This window comes from Lichtheimia ornata (genome assembly GCF_029851405.1).
Source record: "Lichtheimia ornata isolate CBS 291.66 chromosome Unknown scaffold00104, whole genome shotgun sequence".
Taxonomy (NCBI): domain Eukaryota; kingdom Fungi; phylum Mucoromycota; class Mucoromycetes; order Mucorales; family Lichtheimiaceae; genus Lichtheimia; species Lichtheimia ornata.
In genome coordinates this window covers 55773-76844 of record NW_026695424.1, presented here as the reverse complement: position 1 = coordinate 76844, position 21072 = coordinate 55773, and the positions used below count along the sequence as shown (strand labels likewise).

The following is a 21072-nucleotide window of genomic DNA, read 5'->3' as shown; positions in this document are numbered from 1 at the left end:
AAAAAGAGAAAGAGAACCGAAAATAAACACGACGATCAGGGGTGAAAGGTTGCAAAAAGAAATATAATGAAAAGTATCTGGGCGGGAAGTTGAATACGAGCCAATGGATACGACACAAAGATTATTTGATGCTCGTGCGTCGTTATGGTCTTGGTCAAATAGGGCAACCTTGGTCGTGGTAACCAAAGAGGATTGTGTCACTCTCTTGTATGCATGGGAAGCCACCAGCTCCGCACGTTTCTGTATACGCTCTTCTTCCTTTCCCTCTCTTTCCCTCTCTCTTTTGAAGGATATCAGCCCAGCAACGTGCTCGTTATGGAGCAACAACCTCCACCTCCCACCACTACACCAGCACAAGACAACAACGATGTGGCATTCAATACCTTCATTGGCGTCGTCGTCTCTGTTTGTGGCAACGTAGGTTTTGCTCTGCTGGCTGCCTGCCAATCGACGTCATTCCAACATGTCCCCGCTCTTAGGTCTTAATCTCGGTTGCTCTCAATGTCCAAAAGCTTGCAGTGAGTAGTTGTCGTCGTTGCATAGCAACGGAAGAGATATTGACGTGTGTGTGTTTCTTTATTAGCATAACAAGATACAAGAATCCCAAATGGCAAAGTATTTTGCAAACATGGACGAGCCTCCAAGGTGGATATCAACTGGACAATCCAATTACTCAAGCAGCACTTTCTTTCCTGACGATGGCTATTCTTCTCCTCGATCATCCGAAGATCATCCACGCTCTGAAGAAGAAGAACTCGAGCACCAGAAATTCATCATGGCAATGGCACAAGAACAAACGCGAGGGGGTGACTCTGATTACCTAAAGTCAAAGTTATGGTGGCTCGGTATATCCTTAATGGTGCTTGGTGAAGTGGGCAATTTTGTCGGTAAGTGGAATAGGGATGATGATGGTACAAGGGAAAAAAAAGCCAAGACTTTTAAACGGGCCATTGTAGCTTACGGTTTTGCACCTGCATCCACCATTGCGCCCTTGGGGACAACCACACTTGTATCGAATGTCATTTTGGCGCCCTTGATGTTGAAGGAAGTGTTTCGGAAGCGAGACTTGTTGGGAGTATGTTTGGCTGTGCTCGGCGCTGCTATGGTGGTGCTGAGTTCGAACGCACAAGAAACAGCGGTAAGGAACATGAAACAGGCTGTTGTCAATAAAAAAAACTAATGCCACGTTTTTAAAACAGCTTTCTCCCGAATTGATCATGGAGTCATTGACACAAACACAATCCATTATTTATTTTGCCATCACTGGTATTGCAATTGCTGTCCTCAGCGGTCTATCTCCCATGTATGGCTCTCGTAGCATCATGATTGACCTTGGTCTCGTCGCTATTTATGGTAAGCGCCTCGTGCAACCATTTTGTCTTGCATATATCAATTAATGCATTGCTATGATTACAAAGGTGGATACACTGTACTATGTACCAAGAGCGTTGCATCATTACTCAGCTTGACATTCTTCAAAATGTTTGCGTACGTATCATTGGATGGATGGCTGTAAACGATCTTTTGCTAACCTTAACATTAGCTATCCTGTGAGTTACCTACTTATGGTCACCTTGGTCATGACAGCGATTTTGCAAATCAAATACTTGAACAAGGCATTGCAACGATTCGATTCGACAGAAGTGATACCCACCCAATTTGTGCTTTTCACCATCTCAGCCATTATCGGCAGTGCTGTACTCTACCACGACTTTGATGATATGAGCATGGACCAAACGTCACGGTAAGTGTTAAGGATATGCTTTATTGGTTGGGGTGATGATGCTGATAGGATAATAGGTTTATGACCGGTTGTGCAATTGAATTTCTTGGCGTATACCTTATCACTTCGAAGCGCAACAAGCAGCCACAAGGATTATCGATTCATGCAGATGATACGCTTGTTGATTTTGATACGAGTACGACTGCTAGAGATGAAGGCATCTATGTCCCTGAGAATCAACCCATTGATGAAGAGGCAGCAACAACCAATAGACGAAGTCTTCATTTTACGGCAGATCCTACATACAATAATCGACGATCGATGCCACCTTCATCGCATGATGCTTTGAATACCAATCGTCTCAGTGCCGCATTTACCACATCTACACCCACTACCCATGAAGATTGGCATACCCTTACCAACAGTGGCATTACGGGTGGCAGCAATACCAATACCACAAGCAATAGACGTGAAGGACGTAAACGACGCAGCTCTGTTTTCAGGGGTATCTCACTTACATCTCAACTTGTGGATCGCATGAATGAAGAACCCGTGCCAACACCCAGCAACTCCAAACAACCCATCCAGTTACCACCTTCATCGCCTACTTGGCAACAAACATTTGGATTTCATCAACATAGAAGAGGTGATTCAGCATTCGGCAACTTGATATCAGGATTGACGGGTACAAGCGCTGCTCCTACAACAACTACAGGCGGTGCTGGTGGTGTTACGAGTAGTAGCATCAGCCATTATCCTATCACCAATGCTGGAAGTAGTAGTGGACATGATCCTACTTTGGCCATGGAAACGGATGCTGACGCTGTTGAAATTGAAATTCCCACCGCATCCACGTTATCATCGCAACGTAACAGTGAAGATGATCGTGAACTATTGCCAATCCATTCCAGCAAGCGCAACTCGACTCGTCTTGTGGACATTGAGGAAAACCCAGAATATAGAGACCTCAGCTAAAACACACACTCACACCCATCCCCCCTTAATCTTATCATTGTTGATACCCGGTATTGCCATGTAAAACCATTTTCAAAAACTTTTTATATATTTAAAGAAAACGCATTCACTCGGCTGCAACCTTCCGCTTCTTGTTCTTTTTATGCTCGGCAGGGGTTTGCACGTAATCAGGGAGATCAAGCAATTTGCGAAGACCAAAGATACTGTAGAGTTCAATTTCCTTATCCACTAATAAAATCATTCCTATTAGACATCAATCGCGTCATGTATCTTTTTTGCAAACTTACCAAGACCAACTTGGATCTCATTCACCTGCTTGAGACGAGAATCGCTTTCTGATACGGCATCAAACTAATGGGGGAGAGAGAAAAAAAAACCCATCATTAGATGATGACTGCACATGGATACCCCACCCTCAAGCACACTTACGTTATCTCCTTCGAAAATAGCCATCAAAGCATCTCCAGTGGGAGCCAAAGAAGCCCACAAGGAACCCTTGAGATCGAAGCAAATATCCAACACGGGTACCTGGGTCTCGATCGTTTGCTTGTATACGAGCTTGTTATCATCCGACCAGCCTAACAATAAAATGGCAGGTATCCTAGCATGATATAAGTCAATTTGCTACACGACAACCAAACAAGGCTTACTTTGCAAATGAAAGAGCAATGATCTTCTTGTTGCTATCAATAACCAATCGAGAAACAATAGGCTCCTTTGAGTTTGCATCGGTGGCCTATACCAATAGCATTAGCACATGTGGATTAATAAAGCCTATCCATCTCGTTTTACCTCAGGGATGTACTTGCTGATATATTCCTTGGTAGGGAAGCATTGCATCTCCTTGCCTTGAGCAAATTGCCATACACGAACCGTGTTATCACCACCAGCGGAAACCAACAAATCGGTAGACCAGGGAACAACCTTGACGGATGTCACAACACTTTTTGATCACGTCAATCAACCAATCATCCTTGTCCATTCAGCTTGATCTACTTACTCTGTATGTGCCAAGCAAAAGCTCTCAATGTTGTATCCGTTAGGGAATCGGCTCACACGAATGTGTTCATCTCGATCAGCGGTAACCACGTATTTTTCATCGGCAGACAAAGTCTATACCAGCAATGTGTCAATGTCAACCATACGTCCCTATTCTTCTTCCCAACATTACCATATCCGTGATCATAGAGACGTGACCCAAAATGGGTGCCATTTTCTCCTCTTCTCCATCACTCTTTTCGGCAGGGTGGCTATATAGAGCTTGTGTTAAAGGATGTGGATGTATGTATATATACGCTTTACTTACCAAAAGACATCACCAAACTTATCAGCAATAACGATCTTGCTTGCATCCTTGTTGAATTGAATGGCATTGACACGCTTCACTGCGTTCCTAGAATGTTGTTTAGAAACAATCTATGGGTGAAAAGATGTATGTTACCTTGAATACTTGAGGGACCAGTCGTTGGCATCATACACGTTGATCTTTTTATCCTCGCCAGCACTTGCCAAAAGGCTGCCGTCTTGGCTGAATGCCATATTTCGGTAGAGATCCATGTACTCTTGTTTGCGATCGTTGGCATCGTTGGATTTGAGCACATTGCCCGTACTATCAGTGGAGGATCGATCGTTTAGAAAGTGTAGCTTGATATGTGTTGTTGCGTCCCCACACCCCCACCCCACCCAACTTACGAGGAATCGACAATAAAGAAATGTTTGCCATTGGCAAGTGCCAAATGAGATTTGGCTGGGCTGTGGACCAGTTTCGTGAATGGTATTCTATGTTCGGCCATAATGTGGAGAGAGAGAGAGAGACACGGGTGAAAAAAGATTTGCTGCTGTTGGCAGATGTTACACACACAAAAATGTCAATCTTCGCGGTCCTGCAAACACGCCGAGAGTTGTATTGGACATCAACCACCACTATTGATACTGTCGTTGTCGTCTTATTATTTAAGTGATATCAAAGGGTAATGCCTTGGCTGTACAAATTTCATTGTGACATACCTTTGTGCAGTGTTATGCAGTATCCCGCGTTGGGAGAAGCAACCTACGAGGGAGCATGTACGCCATTGTTTAAAGCAACTAAGCTTTCCTTTAGGATAAACTTGGTACGTAGAGATGAATGGAATGTTGAAACAACAAAATGGTGGTGCCCTAGTGTAACAAATGATTCATCTCCTCATTCTCTTGACCCATCTCACTCTTTGAATCCATCACTGAATAAACCAACTTCTTTGATACATGATGGCAGTTTTTTTTATTACTATGAACATGATTGCCGTTTTACAATGCAGATTTGGGATCCATCGATTTTATACAAATGAAGATGCTTTTTGATGTTATTTACTGCTTGTCAGCGGGGGTCCACTTCTTCAAGCGGATGGAGTGGATCTTGATGAAACCATCAGCATCCTGGGGATTGTAGCCACCTTGCTCATCCATGGAAGATTCACGCATGTCATAGAGCTTAGCACCAGGGCCACGAGCAACACGACCTTCAATGGTGGTGTTACCCTTGTAGAGCTTGAGCTTGACATCACCAGTGACATTGGTTTGGGTCAAAGGAATAGATTGGTTAAGGAACTCGCATTCGGGAGAGAAGTAGAGACCATTGTAGAGGCAGCGAGAGTAAGGAATAGTGACGCTTTGGTCACGGAGAGCACGCAAATGGCCATCCACGGTCAAACCTTCAAGATCCTTGTGGGCAGTGCGGAGAATGGTGCCACCAGGGGTCTCGTAACAACCACGGGACTTGACGCCAATGAAACGCGATTCGACAATGTCAATACGACCGACACCGTTACGACGAGCAACCGTGTTAAGGTAAGTGAAGAGTTCAACGGGCTCAGTGACTTCAGTGCCATCGTTGTGGTTGACAACCTTGACAGGGATACCCTTTTCAAAGGTGATGGTGATACGCTCAGGAGTGTTGGGTGCATCCTCAGGATCAACAGTCAACTTCCACATATCCTTGGGAGGAGTGACATTGGGATCCTCAAGGATACCAGCTTCATAAGAAATGTGGAACAAGTTTTCATCAGTGGACCAAGGCTTGGCAGCGGTTTGGACAACAGGAATGCCCTTCTCAGCAGCATAAGCAAGAAGATCCTTTCGGCCAGCGAAACGGTTGAAGAAAACTAAAACATGGCTACGTATAAGAATCCCACTCTTTTTCATATACTCCAAATCATCATCATGTATACATACCAGGCAATCTCCAGGGAGCAATAACCTGAATCTCAGGGTTCAAAGCATAGTAAGCCAACTCGAAACGAACTTGATCGTTACCCTTGCCAGTGCAGCCGTGGGAAACGAATTGGCAGCCTTCACGAGCAGCAATCTCGATTTGCTTACGAGCAATAACAGGACGAGCCAAAGAGGTACCAAGCAAGTAAACGGATTCGTAAATGGCGTTAGCTTGGATGGCAGGGAAGATCAACTCCTTGACGAATTCCTCCTTAAGGTTCTATTATCATGGTGGTGTTGTTGAATTAGTATCATGATCATCATCATTGTGTGGGGATCAATCAATCAAACTCACCTCAACAAAGACCTTAGTGGCGCCGACCTTCAAGGCCTTTTCACGGATAGCTTCAAAGTCCTCCTCTTGACCAACATCAGCAACGTAGGCCATGACTTCATAACCTTCATCAATGAGCCATGCGAGAATGCAAGAGGTATCGAGACCACCAGAGTATGCGAGCAAAACTTTTCCTTTTTCACCAGCCATGGTTTGTTGTATTGTTTGAAAGAGCGGAAGAGCTCGGGTTTCCCCCCCTCTCCCTCCATATCTAAAACTTTTTCGGGCTTCAAAGTCAGATATGTGTCATTGAGATGTGTCATTTCTGTGACACCTTAATATCATATCCCCATCACCCCATCACCATGAATGAACCAAAAAGTGTAAACAACGACCAAAAATCATCATCATCTCATTCTTTTACTTGATCTTTAATAGTGATCCTTGTCCTGTAAGTGATGTTTATTTCCTTCTATGCACATCATGATGATGATTATCCTATGCCTCGGATATACATAAAGAGGATCTACCTAACCCCGCGTTTCGTTGTTTTCTTCCTCTTGCTTTTTTGTCCTCCGTCATTCCTTCGTGATAAGCAAGTCGCCGCGGTGATAATTCCGGAATATGGTATCTCTGGAACAAAGTCACTTGGAGCACTTTAGCACACACGGCTACACAATACTTTACAATGGCAAGTCCCAACAAGCACCACCACCCTCCCCATTCTTCTCTACCATTGCCATGCCAACAACATTTGCATTGCAGCCTTGACCCATGAGCAATTGGAAGCACTCTACAATGAAGCCGACGCCCTTGTCAATTACCTGATATCAGAGGATTTGGATATTAATACTGAATTTGGATGCGTTATTGGTGAGCAGCAGCAGCAGCAGCAGGATGCCGCACACGGATAAACGATGAATGGCTGGCTAAATTTGGGTTTTTTCTTTGTTGTAGAGCCGTTGACATGCGGCATTTTGGATCCGCCAGAATCGGCTAGTTACAAAACCAATCCACTAGCATATCAACAGCGACGAAATCAGATTTTGGATAACGACATTGCATCAGCCTTTATACTTGGGTCCCTTGCAAAATGGGCCGCATCCTTATTACACGTGGATCAAGATGTGGTGTATCTTGTAGGTGCTTTTGTATATGGGTTGTTATTTGACAAAGCACTTATCATAGATGTGGGTATGTAGATGAATGAGCAATTCATTGTCAAGCCGCCAAGGACATCGAACACATCCCAATTTAAATGGCACCAGGCAAGTAAACAACATGTTGCTATGGCGACGAGAAGAATTTTAACTCATTGATGATGATATAGGATTCCGAGTATCTGGATCAATCGTTGAGGAAAGAAAGATCAATTGCTTGTTGGATTGCTTTGGATGATGTTGATCAAGTAAGGCTGACATGTTTTTTTACAAAGAGTCATGGATGGTTGACAATAGCGAGAAAATAGCATAATGGCACCATCCTCTTGGGTGATCCTGAAAAGGAGCAAGAAGCTACACCTGTATGCATACCTGCTGGATCCATTGTCTTCATGTCAGATCAGCTCTATCACAAGAGTACCGGCAATGCAAGTGGAAGATTCAGAAGAGTGTTTATGCCCCAGTATTCCAAAGTTCCAATGATAGGAGGGCATGGTGATGGTGATGTTGTTGGATTGGCAGTGCCATGTGACCTCTTGCCTTGACGACATGTGGCCCTTTCAGCTCACGTGGGATAAAATGTTAGCACAACAGCAGCAGCATGACACAAAGATAGATGCTTGACGCTTCGGGAACACGGCACCATACCCGGAATAAAATGGACACATGGGACTTGTGTTAGGTGGATCACTCTTTTTTACATTTAATGCTTAAAAACTACTACGTACTACAACATGATGATGGTGATGGCGGTGGTGGTGCAATAGATAATACCCACGTAATTCTCTTTTTGGTGAATAAAGCAATATGGGGTATCCAAGGAACAAACGAGCATTTATTGTCAAGGGTAAACATCTTCTTTATATACAAGAGTGTGTCTCAAGGGTGTATGTGTGTATGTGTGTTTGGTGTGTGTTGCACATGCTGGGAGGAGGAGTGGTGGTGGTAGAATTGTATAGAACGTTGAGGAATTTGGAATAGTAGTTGAGTAAGAAGCGAGTGAGTGAATGTCATCATTGAATAATATAAAAACGAGTTATTGGATGACCGTTTATTATCATGAAACTATAAATGAGAGATGTAACCACTCACAAATCGATGGGACAAAGAAACATGTGCTGCTGCGGGCGACAAGGGAGAGCGAGAGAGAGAGAGAGAGAGAGCGATTAAAGAGGGATGTGTGTAAAAGTTGATTGGGCGACTGGGATAGCGCAGCAGAGAGCGAAAGGCTGAAAAATCGTTGCGGGCGTGAGCAGCTGTTTTTCTCTTCAACTTCCACTCTTCAACTCAACTGTAGATAAAAGCAATGGCTCTCAAGCGAATTAACAAGGTACGTTGATAAGACAATCCTTATTTCATTCGGCTTCCATCTGGCAGCTACGCATGGGTCAACGGTGGTACACACACACAATCAACGGGTCTACTGGTGCTTGTTGGGGGGTGTCGACATTGAGCTCCATCAAGGGGTTGCTGGTCCCCAGTTGGCGGACGATTCGTTTGCTAGCCCATGTTTCCAACACTACAAGTTCATCTTTGACCATTCACTGCCTTGTCCTGTACCAGATGGAGTCGTCTTGCGTTTCAAATTCTGAATGCTCACTTGTCAATGGCGGTCATGTAGGAATTGAAAGATCTCGAGCGTGACCCCCCATCGTCCTGCTCAGCCGGTCCTATTGGTGACGACCTCTTCCACTGGCAAGCAACCATCATGGGTCCTGTAAGTAATGGTTGAGAGATAAAGAGATGGGTCTATTGACTGGTTTCCTTCCTTTCTTGTTTGTAGGAGGATAGCCCCTATCAAGGCGGTGTCTTTTTCCTTTCTATCCACTTCCCTACTGATTATCCTTTCAAGCCTCCAAAGGTGAGTAAAAAGAGATAGTGTGTTTGTGTGTGGTGGTGAGGGGAGGGGGATGGGATGTAGATGGGAGTCATATAGGGAAAAGGATGATGTTAACTATCAGTCACATACACACATAGATCAACTTCACCACCAAAATCTATCATCCCAACATCAACAGCAATGGCAGCATTTGCTTGGATATCCTCAAAGATCAATGGTCTCCTGCATTGACAATCTCCAAGGGTAAGCGGGCTCCCAAAATATACCATGGCGTATGTGTGAGAGAGAGTATCTCTTTGGTAACAGGGTTTTCTTTTTTTCTATTTCCTCTACCGATTTAAAGTTTTGCTGTCGGTTTGCTCTCTGCTCACCGATCCCAACCCCGATGATCCGCTTGTGCCCGAGCTTGCTCACATTTACAAGACTGATCGCGCACGCTACGATGCTACCGCTAGAGAATGGACGAGAAAGTATGCTAGTAAGTAGTTCAATCCCTCTCTCTCTTTCTTTCTTTCTTTTATCCTTTGGATGTTGCTAATGAATGCCTCGTTTAGTGTAAGGAGGGTCAGTGTTATCTCATTGAACAAGGCTGAATTCCATAATTACATAAAGGTAAGAAGAAAAGCAGCAGCAACATGAATCAATCATCTTACAGCATGCTGATTAATGTACACCTACCTTTCAATTAGATCTTGCATTCTCTGCACACACACACAAATTGTTACCATTTCTTCATCATGTCTGATTCTGCTTGTACAATCACAGTTTATTGCCATATTTGTATTACAGTGATCGGTCACATATCATGATGCCCTTTTCATAGAGTCCAGAAATGAGCAGCTTGTTATTCTTGTGGTCTGTTGCACCTGTGGACGCTGAGCCGTATGTGGTACCATCATCTTCAAACACGGTTTCCATCTTTGATTGCGTATGTGTGGTAGTAGTACTAGTAGTGTGCCATACGACGATACGGGAGGGGGGCATGGGTACATTTTCTTGTTCTGTAGCATGTTGACACTTTTTGACCAAAGCAAGCCCATTTGGATGACCACTAATGATTAGATCTCCTGAAACTTTATCGTAATGCAAATTGTCGACTGAAGTGCCAGGCACCTTGATTTGATCCACCGCCGCTGCTGATACTTGCAACTTGCCATCTTCTTCTTGAACAACAACAGCATACTTTTTCACCTCCATCTTGTACGTTTCGGCAACAAATACAGTAGACTGGCTCTTGTCACACTCCACGCCATTGGGAAACAATAAACCACCCTTGACCTTGTAAGCTTCTTGCGATGTTGCATTGTAAAATCCAAGACTACCAAGTGGGATACGTGCATAGTTTTCAATGACTTTGGGAATACCACGAATAAAATGGTGGTCGTTTGTAAAGAAAAAGGATCCATCGTTGCCCCATGATGAAATGCTGTTGGGTGTATGGATAAATGGATGACGAATGGTCTGCACATGGCGTAGTGCATCGGACACTATTTCAAACACTTCAACAGATGCAGGTGCATGATGCGCGAGATTGATGATATATAAGCGATCCTTGTCCAAAGTCATTCCCAATGGGTGAAAATCCGAAGATCCTTCAAAAATCTTGCGCACAGTGGGAGGATCCTATATACGGTTTGTTACTATAGGAATAGCGTTGCCATGGAGACACTCTTTATTACTTGCCGACATGTAATCAATACGCCACACGTGACCTTGCTCTTCACGTTCCTTAGGTCGATGTACATCCATCACCATGTTGTCATAGTCTCGTGCAGGATCACAGCTAGTGTAAGCAATACCAGGTGCGGCAATAATAATGTCCTCGCAGTTTCTGAAACCAAGTGGTCCTATCCAACACCCCCATTTCAACAATCGCGAACGAGACAAGGCACAATCAACGTACCCTCAATTCTTTGACATTGCTTATTGTCGGTAGGTTCTATCGTGGTGAGGTATCCCGAAAGATGTATCCATGGGTCTAAAGATATGTATACACTTAAGCGAGGTGTTGATGATGATTTGGTAGTATCAACATACAAAGATGGCTGGCTAACAATGCAGCGCCTACAACCAACAACGCAAGTGAATAGCCCATATGTAAAAGAGAAAGATAACATTAGTCAACAAGCCCAAGTCATTCCAAATAAAGGCACAATAAGGTTACGCAACCAAGTGAACTAGCACTTTTTTTTTAATTTGATTCACAGAAACAAGTAGCAGTAGTAATGGGTTGTAGTAGTAGATATCAACAGCAGAACCAGGTGTGATGAAAAAGAGTGGGTGGGCTTGAAACAATAGGATGATTATGTGAGGTGAGTCGAATTAGGTGTGAAGATTAATAGCAGCGTGTTGTAAATGTAAGAAGATGGGAGGTGGGGAGAGTGCATTAAGTTGGTATGCTGTGCAACATGACAAGTGATAAGAACATGTTTAGAAAAGGAACCAAGCGGCGGCACCAGCCAAACCAGCAACCATAGAGCCGACAACACGAACGGTACCAGCAGCTGAGCTACCAGCACCATTGCTTCCAGAAGCCTTTGCAGAGGAGGAAGAGGAAGAATGAGCAGCGGAGGATTGTGCTGAAGATGTAGCAGCAGCAGCACGAGTGGGTGCTGCCATTGAGCTACCACCATGACCGGAACCAGAAGCAGCAGCGCTGGATGACATACCACCGCCAGCAGCTGATGACATGCCAGCAGAGGCAGCAGCAATCATATCGTCATCTTCAGCAGCTGAGGGAGCAGCAGAAGCGGCATGGTAACCACCCTTCTTTTTGCCACTCCATTCATCATCATCATCATCCTTGTCCCAAGAGGAGCCGCCCTTCTTGCTATCCCATTCGTCATCTTCATCATCATCCCAGCCGCCCTTCTTGCCGCCCTTCTTCTTGTTGTCCCATTCATCATCATCTTCGTCATCCCAATCGCCCTTCTTGCCGCCCTTCTTGCCACCTTTCTTCTTGCCACTCCAGCCTTCATCATCATCTTTGCGATAGCCACCTTTCTTGCCACCCTTCTTGTTCTTCCAGCGTCCTTTACCACCCCAGCTTTCTTCCTTGTCATCATCCCAAGAGGAGCCCTTCTTGTTGCCCCATTCGTTTTCTTCGTCATCCCATTCGCCTTTGCCACCCCAGCTTTCTTCACCATCATCGCCCCAGCCTTCCTTCTTGCCCTAAAATAAGGTACACACACACGTGAGTAAAATGTTACACACGCTGTTACAGCTGCATAATAAAAACTTACAGGGAAGATAGGCTCAACACGTGTGGCATAGGTGGTGGTGTAAACAATCACAGGAGGAAGAGTCTCCACTTCAATGTTGGGATCAGTGAGAGCAGGTCGTTCAACCCATTCATCTTCATTTTCAAAGTCGGGGACCCATTCTTTTTTGCCCTCACCCCAACCATCAGGCTCTGTAATAATAATGATGATGATGATGCAAGGTTATTAAGGTTTGATACATACACAACAACATGGGATGATGATGATACATACTGGCAGAAACAACTGCAGCGGAAGCAGCAGCAATGGCGAGATAGGTAGTAGTCTTCATGATATGTATGTATGTAGTTGTAGTAGTTGTAGTAGAGACACGCGCGCAGAAAGAGTGGAAATATCAAAAACGAGTGTAAAGAGAGTATTTAGTGATAAAGGAACGTAAGAGTGAAGGAAAAAATCACGTTGAAAGACGATGAGATGGGTGGATGGCAACCTGCTTTTTTATCCTGTTGGCATGCAAAATATTCCCGATGGACAGGATCGAAAGCATTCCTTTTACTGCTGGTGGTGGTAACAAACGCATAAGTTCCCGATAATAATCCAGGCCGTAGATCTCTTGGAAACGCGTCTCCCCTTTGAACAACGCTACATTGATGACTAGATGTGTGTGTGTGTATTTGCTTGGTGCATGAATTATATCCGCATCATGTAGCATTTATTGGTGATGTGTGTGTGTGTGTGTCTCAATGAAAGGATGATTTATGCTACACTATACATCACACCTCCGCAGGGCCGCAGCCCACTTCTTTGTATCATCTTTGTTCCATGGGTTTACCACCACCGAAAATGGGTTCCAACGACCTTCTTGCCGAAGCACAACAGCTCATCAAGAAAAAGGACGACATTGAGGCACAATTACGTGAACTTGAAGAGAGTCTCCGCATTCAAGGCGTGGGTATGGATCAACCTCTTGTTGATGCGGGTGGGTTTCCACGATCGGATATCGACGTTGTTGCTGCACGTACCTCTCGTAATCTCATTCATCGACTACGAAACGACCACAAGGATATCATGAAGGAGATTGAACAAGCCTTGCATGCAATACATCAAGCAAGTCGAGAAGAAAAGGAAAAGGCAGCAGGCACCACCACCACCACCACCACCACCACCACCACATCATCATCATCATCAAGTCAACAAGCGTCATCTACTACAACTCCATCACTTGTACCTTTTGCACGTGTCAATGCCGTTGCACCTGATTCTCCAGCCTATGAAGCAGGGTTACGTCGTGAAGACAAGCTTATCAAATTTGGATCTATCCATGCAGCCAACCATGATCGATTACAAGCATTGAACCAATTGGTGGGCCGTAGTGAAGGCATTCCTATCCCTGTCATTATTTCACGAGGTCAAGACAACCAACAACAATCATTGACGTTAACACCACGACAAGGATGGGGTGGACGAGGAACATTAGGATGTCATATTGTACCATTATAATAGTAGTAGTAGCATGTAGCATGTAGCAATAGTTGTTATCATTCACAGCCAATCATTCTTTGCAACATAAAGCGCGCACGCTCACACATTCAAATTCATCTCCCCTCTTTACACACACACACAGCTTTATTATATACAACCCAACCATGACCAAGCACCTGTTCGCCATTGGTCTCATTACATTGTTATCAGCAGCTCATGCTTTTGCAGCAGGCGATGAAGACGTGTTCGAGTTGCAACCCGAGATTCACCACGCGTTTAGACCTGCAGAGTCAATGCCGCCTACATGGTTCTCTCAGCTATTTTCTCTCATTGCCCTTTCCCCATGGATTGTCTTGATGGTGGGCGTAAGTGATAGCTCAACGTATGTGTGTGTATGTGTATAGTAAGCTGAATTTGCTCTTTGCTCTCTTTGTAGTGGCTCGGCGTGGGTGTTACTCCTGTCAAGGTCCTCGGTCAACTGACATCAGGATCCAGCAGCATGCGTCCCGTATCCATCATTGCATTTCTAGCCTCCCTTGCCTCTGTCGAATACCTCTTTTATCTTTATTGGACACGTCTCAACATTTTCGAAACCCTTAGCTACCTTGTCTTCCTACTTGCCATCACCTTTGTCACTGGTCAACGCGCCCTTTCCCAAATCCAGGCACATCGAAAATCCTCTTAATTATCTTTGATGGATGGGGGTGGTTTATTACACACTTTTGGTATAAAAAAAAAGAGAGAAACGATTGCATAAATGGAATGTGCGAACAAAATGATGATATGAATGTGTGTGTGAGAGTGAGGGGGAATATAATGCACAATGCAAGCAAAATACAAAGATGGGATGTAGTGAGAGTGAAAGAAATCTACCGGTCGTTTCGAACATTGACAGGTCGATCGCTATACAAGGTGGCTGTAAATTCACCAGCAATATTCTTTTCATGTGTGGCGAGTACGATAATATAGCCTGTTTGATTCTGGCTTAGAACCACTTCACTGGTAGCCACACCCTAGAAGAAAAGTATACATGAGCAACAATCATGGTTTCCCCCCACCCTTTCCTTCTTAGCAATGCATTTAAATCTTACCTGTACAACATTGGTATATGGGCCAGAGGTTGCCACTTCTCGTCCAAATAAATCGGTTGGGTGTTTCTCGAAGATGGTAACATTGATGGATGGCACAGGCTCAATCTTGTTGGCTTGCAAACGCACCTTGACCGTTGTCAATTCTCGAATCTCCAAGTGATAGCGTGGGTTGTTGCCATAGTGACCGTAGCTAGGACACCCCATGGCACTGTATCCGCAAATCCATTCACCATGTAGCACCTTACGGAACATTCCCTATGTATTCTATCATTAGATTGAAAGCATTGGGTCGTGTCTATAAATAAAGCTTACAGCGCCTTCAGCCGGTATAGCCTCCGTATGGATCTTGGTACTGGATGCCACCGTCAAAATAAATTGTCCAATAAGATCAGGCTCAAAGGTGGACGCTACCACCGTATAACTACCGGCTACAACAATAACATCAACATCAATATCCATATACCCCCTCATCCTATCCCACACACCACTTACGTGCAATTTGAGCAAGCTCACAATAACAAAATCCATGCCGATAAGGTCCTGATTCTGCAAGCACATCGCGTACCGATACACTGGATACTCGCTTGCCACCTTCCACAAGCATCAAATGCACAGCAAATGATTTAGGTGCTTCAAGCATCAATAACAATCCTGCATCCGCTGCGTACTCTTCAGGAACTGGAATGTCGATTTTCCATTGGGGGTTGTTAAGATACGTCGGCTTGGATGCATTGCCACCTGCTGTTTGTTCAGTCCATTGGCCAACAATCTATTTTTTTTCCATTGGGTGAGCCATTCTATCACTTTTCCATATCTCCCCATCTTTTTTCTTTACCTTTTCTTCAATGGAATAGCGCATAGGGACTTCGGCCAAATTGATGGGAGCGAGTGACCAAGCTCGAAGAGTGAAATACAATGATTGAGCCTTTTCATGCTGTGATGCCACAATGGTATATTCGCTAGTGCCAGGAGGAGCATTGAATCGGACCTAACAACCACCATCCATGTTTAGTACACATATACGTCCATGCAACCTGCAAGAAAACACGTACCAAGATATGGGGGCTGTTGACATAGGTACCCTGTAGAGGTATGAGTTAATCTCTTTTGCATTCAAGCTCCCCCCCTTACTTTTGCATACCTCTTTGAAGGGATCTCCTGGATAATAAACACGTTGACCACCGGTGTTATCATAAATGTGTAGCGTGATGTAATCAGTGTTTTCCTCTGTCACCATCACGTGCTTGGACAAAAGTAGCCATACTGCTGCTGGCTTTCTATCAGGGACGGTGATTTGCAAACTGAATTGAGGATTGTAGCCTATGGTTTCATGTTAATAAAGAATGCAAAAATAGACAAGCTCACTTACCCAGATTGTAAACATCCTTCTTGGGACCAATATGGCCATGCCATAACCTAAAATAAAATAAGCAACCTTCTTCATAGGGGGATGTGTGTGCATGATGAATTCACTTACGAATGCAATACATAGCGGTGTGTGAATGGCTCTGGATTCCAATTCAAGTGGATGGATGTAAAATGCGTACACACGGATTCAAAGTCGATCCAAAAGATGCCATCATCATTTTGCTCTGCGATGTAGGGATCATAGTTGAGCGCGTTTTTCAAATCATGGGTCCAAGCGGCCGTATCCAGATGACTAAAGGGGCCTCGCCATCGTTTGTGGCTCCATGGGTTCTTGACTTGCATAAATCGCTTGCCCTGAACTGTTTTGATATCAATGACGGCATAGGCATGGGTGGGTACCAATCCAAGATGATCCGCTTCGTCTTCAGACATTTCACCCGTCGCAATCGTAACGAGAACATCGCCTATACATACCATTAGACATTCTTTTCAATTACATTCTCGCGGTCACACTTGCCATATTTTGATCCTTCAAGAATCCGATCCCATACTTTGTCTGATACGAAATGTTTGCTATGGCCCACTTTAGTGTCATGAACAACCTTATTTGCAAGATGACCTACTTACTCATGGATGAAAATATGCTCCGGAATCCAGCCAGTGAGTGAGCTAATGAATTCATGTTAGAATAAAAAGTAGCCTCTTGGTCATAACCTTGTTTTGAGATACTTGCTACAAGTCAATCCCTGAGTTCCTATAAACAAATATGAGCATAATTATAATATAAACCATGTCGCGTCCAATATACGTACGATCCAGGGAAATCATATCCGCCCATGAGTTTCATATACTAAGAACTCGCTCAATCACATGCACAAAAGTCGTTTTGAGTAGAAGATGCTTACTGCTTTTTCAATGATGCTGGCCCATAATTCCTCCTTGTGGGTAGAAAACGTGCACATCAATGTTCCATCACGTGACACCGGTAGTAAATCATCCACCACTGTAGAAAATTGTAAACAAGGGATCGTCATGCATACTTTTAAAAAATCTGCATACCAATCTAAAAAAGTGCCCCCAATCAGCAACAATCAACAACCCTTGTTTCTGCAATCCACCTTACCTTTCGATGAATTCCATTATGGAATAACTTGATGACATATTTTCCGTTAGGATTGTAGCAGGGCTGACCATTGATGTCTTGTGGATAGATGCAGGAGGTAATCAACTAAGGAATGGGCCAGCGGTCAATCGCACACATACACACATCCAATGAGTATGATTTACCTGTTGTTTGTATTTGCGTTCATAAGCTGCAGCGACACACAATGATGCGACAAAGGAACAATCGGTGACAACATCTTGAACAATGCTTGTGCTTGAGATCAATCGGATCAATTGTGGGTTCTTCATGAATTCAGTGGGTCGTTTCCATCCTCCAAATTTTGCCATTTGCTTTTCAGAGAGTCGAAGCGTGCCATCCGGATCACTAATATCAGGGTATCTGTAAATAACTTTTTTTCCCTTGTGTAATCTACTACGCCTCTCTAGCACATACATGAAACGATTGGGGTATGCAAACTTTTCTTTTAGATCGGTATCATCAATCCATGGAAGGAAAATGTTGTTATTGACATTGGAGCTGTATTTGAGGACTTCGAGTTCTGCCGATGATAAACGCTGTGCAAGTAGATCACCACCCGTTGTACTATTGCTGCTCTGTGGGCTGTCACATGTTCCCGTTTTGCCGTTAGGGTATGAGGAAGACTCGATGGATACGGCGGATCGATTGGATCGAGTGGATGATGTCGAAGAGGCACGATGTCTTCCAAGCACAGGCCTCGTATGCGCTTTCTCATTTCGAACACCTGCATGCAACCACGTTTAATTGGATATAGCTCTACCATCATCATCATCATCATCCCATGTGCCGCCTCACATACTTAGCAATTGTGTCTTTTGATGCATCGTCATTGCCTTGAGCTCCTCTGCCTTATCCACAGCATTCAGACACATGTTTTTTGCAAAGGCTCGACGCTGAGGATCATGACCAAGATCTATGATAATGATGATGTTGTTATCAGCTATTCCAAATCAACCTGTTTTATGTATATACCTTCGTATGCCTTTTTGTACCAGTCAGCTGAATCCATGTAGTACTCCAACGCCTCCTCGACATGTCCCTTTTTATCATTCACTTCTCCTTGGATCATGGAAAACTAGATCAACATGGATGTAAGTTATCTTGCTGCTATTCCCCTTTGTCAATGTATACCTTGCCCTTTTGAAGATGCCAACGAATTAAACGGGCCTCATCATCATCCTCGTCATCCTCATCTCCTTCCACTTGGTGATCATCCATATCATCGGGAACGTTGTACAAGCGATGCATTTCCGCGTCAGGATGGGCTGCTGCTGGGACACCATTGGCGATACCCGTATTGTACCGACTCAATTGCTCACTTCGATGCACGTATTCATTCATCTTTTGTTCAAGCTGTTGTCGTTCAATCCGGACATCTTGATCGCATACTGTCAAGTGGACTCTATTAGACTTTTATCTTTTCCCATCATCCTCGTGATACTTACATTCCATCAAGTCTTTAAACATCTAATATTGCGCGTCGTCATGGATAAAAGTGTGTGAGTGACAAACTCTTTTGACGTTTCAAGGGGAAGGGGGGGTGGAAAGAAAGAAAGAAAGAACAACCAACCTCAATGACCTTTTTGTATTGCTGTGATGCCTGAACGAATTGGCCGAGACGATCGAGTTTGATGGCGAGACATGCTGCTCGATAGGTTTCTGTATACAAGTCGTGGTGATGGGTTGCAACTGAAGACTGGAGACGAGATGCTTGCACAGATCGTCTTGAATGGTTCATGAAGACATGCAACGGGGTTGTGTCAAGTGAAAGGGGTTGTGGTAGTTGTGGTGGGGTATATAATATGATAAATAGGACAAGATAAGGAAGAGCAAAGGAAAAGAAAAAGAAACAGCAAGAAGGGAAAAAGATGTCTTTCACACACACGCACACACACTCGGCACTCTCAAACAAAGCACACACACCCAATATGCAGGAAAAAAAAAGATGATTGCTGATGAGTTGTATTGCATTTTTATACTCAGCAAAGGGGATGCGCGAGAGAAATAGGATGCGGATGGGAACATTTGCGAGATAGGGTGTGTAGTAGTAGGTTTTAAGGGTGAATCGGGAAACAACAATCTAGCACTTGGATACATTAACTACTCATGGTTTATACATAATGGAACGTTTAATGATCCTCTTCAGCAGCACAGTGCTCAGCATAAGCCTTCTCATCCATAAGGCTCTCAATTTGCTCAGGGTTAGAAAGCTTGATCTTGGCCAACCAACCTAAATAAACATGATCATGTCAATAATCCTTTCCCTTTAACTTCCATTCTTCATCCTCCTCTATCATACCTTCTTCTTCAGGGCTGGTGTTGATCAAAGAAGGCTCGCTCTCCAAAGCCTCGTTGACGTTGACAACTTCACCTTCGACAGGGGAGTAAATGTCACTGGCAGCCTTGACGGACTCGACAGCACCAATTTGTTCTATAGAAAGAAAGAACGATGAGTCTTTTACATGTCCCTATGCTTTACACTTTTTTCGGATCACTTACCCTTGGTGCCAACGGTCTTGCCAACAACAGGGGACTCAACGAACACAACATCACCAAGAGCCTATTATGATCAGGAATGCATGAGCTATCGTTTTTACCCCGCATTTACGCTTGCGTGTCGTCGTCGTCGTTGTCGTCGTTTACCTTTTGGGCATAATCAGTGATACCGATGGTACCAACACCATCCTCAACAGAGATCCATTCGTGGTCGTCGGTGTAGCGCTTGGCTATGAAATATCGTTTAGAAACCATGCAGCTATATAAAAACGTACTCTTTAAAACACTTACTGGCATAAGTGCGGAAAGCAGCCAAGTTAGCGGATTGGCGCAAGACAGGAGCGTAAGGACGCATAACACGTGCGGACAAGAGTCTCAAGGCCATTGTGTGAATGAGTAGTTTAATGGAGAAGAAGAAAAAAAGTGGAAACGTGGGGGAGACGAGGTGCCCGGCACACGGCCTTTTTGTATAAGGCTGTTTTGATTTTTTTTGTCACCGAGTCAGGTTGACTTTGGAAGCCGCTATCAAGTAGTTCCCATAAGAGGTGTACTTTACTTGGACTGCTATTCCACCGAGCCATCTATTCACTGTACCCCTTGAAAAAATTATACCACACACCCACTCACTCACGCACTCACTCATACATACATTCATAGTAACAAGCATCTCTTCTTATTACAATAGGCACTGTATAAAGAATGACGTGATACGGGTTGCATCCCATGTTTGTTTGTATATAGAATGGCGTAGGATCTGAGTGATTCATTGTAGAGATGCAAGTGCCTGAGCTGATTCTTACGGAACAAAGCGTCCATTAAAGGCAAGCCGGATCTCCCTCTCCGCCATCACCTATCCCTGTTCGAGTCATATGATTGGATAGATCGTGCTCCAATGGTGAGATCTCTCCACTCTTTTTCTTCGAACATACCATATCCATCCCAATGTGTATATTAGTCGAGAAATCGTGTGAGTTAAGGCTCGTGCAAGGTATTCCTTTATCGCTTTATGGGGCATTACCACAAGAACGAGGATGCTCTTTTTCTCTTGC

The 21072-nt window shown here is 44.1% G+C and overlaps 11 protein-coding genes across 11 annotated transcripts; 5 read left to right on the top strand and 6 right to left on the bottom strand.

Annotated features, from left to right (window-relative positions):
- Positions 1-315: 315 nt before the first annotated feature.
- On the top strand, positions 316-2698 carry O0I10_011929 (uncharacterized protein; the record flags this gene model as incomplete). Its single annotated transcript, XM_058491888.1, has 8 exons — positions 316-417; positions 480-518; positions 584-887; positions 957-1138; positions 1200-1353; positions 1419-1488; positions 1544-1744; positions 1801-2698. 8 exons carry the CDS (start codon positions 316-318, stop codon positions 2696-2698), a joined length of 1950 nt encoding a protein of 649 aa, XP_058337376.1.
- Positions 2699-2804: 106 nt separating this feature from the next.
- Positions 2805-4491, bottom strand: O0I10_011928 (uncharacterized protein; the record flags this gene model as incomplete). The annotated part of the gene is made up of 10 exons (XM_058491887.1): positions 2805-2926; positions 2986-3049; positions 3128-3299; positions 3349-3434; positions 3491-3641; positions 3699-3811; positions 3870-3948; positions 4005-4091; positions 4140-4307; positions 4391-4491. The coding sequence occupies 10 exons, from the start codon at positions 4489-4491 to the stop codon at positions 2805-2807; spliced, it is 1143 nt and encodes a 380-aa protein (XP_058337375.1).
- Positions 4492-5044: 553 nt separating this feature from the next.
- On the bottom strand, positions 5045-6431 carry O0I10_011927 (argininosuccinate synthase; the record flags this gene model as incomplete). The annotated part of the gene is made up of 3 exons (XM_058491886.1): positions 5045-5838; positions 5909-6167; positions 6243-6431. The coding sequence occupies 3 exons, from the start codon at positions 6429-6431 to the stop codon at positions 5045-5047; spliced, it is 1242 nt and encodes a 413-aa protein (XP_058337374.1).
- Positions 6432-6845: 414 nt separating this feature from the next.
- On the top strand, positions 6846-7926 carry O0I10_011926 (uncharacterized protein; the record flags this gene model as incomplete). Its single annotated transcript, XM_058491885.1, has 6 exons — positions 6846-6912; positions 6987-7094; positions 7179-7360; positions 7424-7489; positions 7552-7629; positions 7690-7926. The coding sequence occupies 6 exons, from the start codon at positions 6846-6848 to the stop codon at positions 7924-7926; spliced, it is 738 nt and encodes a 245-aa protein (XP_058337373.1).
- A 761-nt stretch (positions 7927-8687) lies between these two features.
- O0I10_011925 (ubiquitin-conjugating enzyme E2 4) lies at positions 8688-9707 on the top strand (the record flags this gene model as incomplete). Its single annotated transcript, XM_058491884.1, has 5 exons — positions 8688-8711; positions 9003-9098; positions 9165-9242; positions 9359-9464; positions 9565-9707. The coding sequence occupies 5 exons, from the start codon at positions 8688-8690 to the stop codon at positions 9705-9707; spliced, it is 447 nt and encodes a 148-aa protein (XP_058337372.1).
- Positions 9708-10004: 297 nt separating this feature from the next.
- O0I10_011924 (uncharacterized protein) lies at positions 10005-11316 on the bottom strand (the record flags this gene model as incomplete). Its single annotated transcript, XM_058491883.1, has 4 exons — positions 10005-10844; positions 10905-11068; positions 11125-11199; positions 11259-11316. 4 exons carry the CDS (start codon positions 11314-11316, stop codon positions 10005-10007), a joined length of 1137 nt encoding a protein of 378 aa, XP_058337371.1.
- A 335-nt stretch (positions 11317-11651) lies between these two features.
- O0I10_011923 (uncharacterized protein) lies at positions 11652-12773 on the bottom strand (the record flags this gene model as incomplete). The annotated part of the gene is made up of 3 exons (XM_058491882.1): positions 11652-12392; positions 12464-12633; positions 12716-12773. The coding sequence occupies 3 exons, from the start codon at positions 12771-12773 to the stop codon at positions 11652-11654; spliced, it is 969 nt and encodes a 322-aa protein (XP_058337370.1).
- Positions 12774-13264: 491 nt separating this feature from the next.
- On the top strand, positions 13265-13942 carry O0I10_011922 (uncharacterized protein; the record flags this gene model as incomplete). Its single annotated transcript, XM_058491881.1, has 1 exon — positions 13265-13942. One exon carries the CDS (start codon positions 13265-13267, stop codon positions 13940-13942), a length of 678 nt encoding a protein of 225 aa, XP_058337369.1.
- Positions 13943-14088: 146 nt separating this feature from the next.
- Positions 14089-14609, top strand: O0I10_011921 (uncharacterized protein; the record flags this gene model as incomplete). The annotated part of the gene is made up of 2 exons (XM_058491880.1): positions 14089-14289; positions 14361-14609. 2 exons carry the CDS (start codon positions 14089-14091, stop codon positions 14607-14609), a joined length of 450 nt encoding a protein of 149 aa, XP_058337368.1.
- Positions 14610-14793: 184 nt separating this feature from the next.
- Positions 14794-19265, bottom strand: O0I10_011920 (uncharacterized protein; the record flags this gene model as incomplete). Its single annotated transcript, XM_058491879.1, has 22 exons — positions 14794-14937; positions 15016-15270; positions 15328-15443; positions 15508-15784; positions 15851-16003; positions 16068-16097; positions 16157-16335; positions 16385-16431; positions 16493-16847; positions 16901-16956; positions 17011-17052; positions 17117-17137; positions 17196-17233; positions 17289-17386; positions 17575-17611; positions 17671-17872; positions 17942-18251; positions 18327-18440; positions 18500-18602; positions 18659-18915; positions 18973-18994; positions 19098-19265. The coding sequence occupies 22 exons, from the start codon at positions 19263-19265 to the stop codon at positions 14794-14796; spliced, it is 3024 nt and encodes a 1007-aa protein (XP_058337367.1).
- Positions 19266-19656: 391 nt separating this feature from the next.
- On the bottom strand, positions 19657-20408 carry O0I10_011919 (glycine cleavage system H protein; the record flags this gene model as incomplete). Its single annotated transcript, XM_058491878.1, has 5 exons — positions 19657-19757; positions 19827-19958; positions 20027-20087; positions 20171-20253; positions 20315-20408. 5 exons carry the CDS (start codon positions 20406-20408, stop codon positions 19657-19659), a joined length of 471 nt encoding a protein of 156 aa, XP_058337366.1.
- Between the last annotated feature and the right edge of the window lie 664 nt (positions 20409-21072).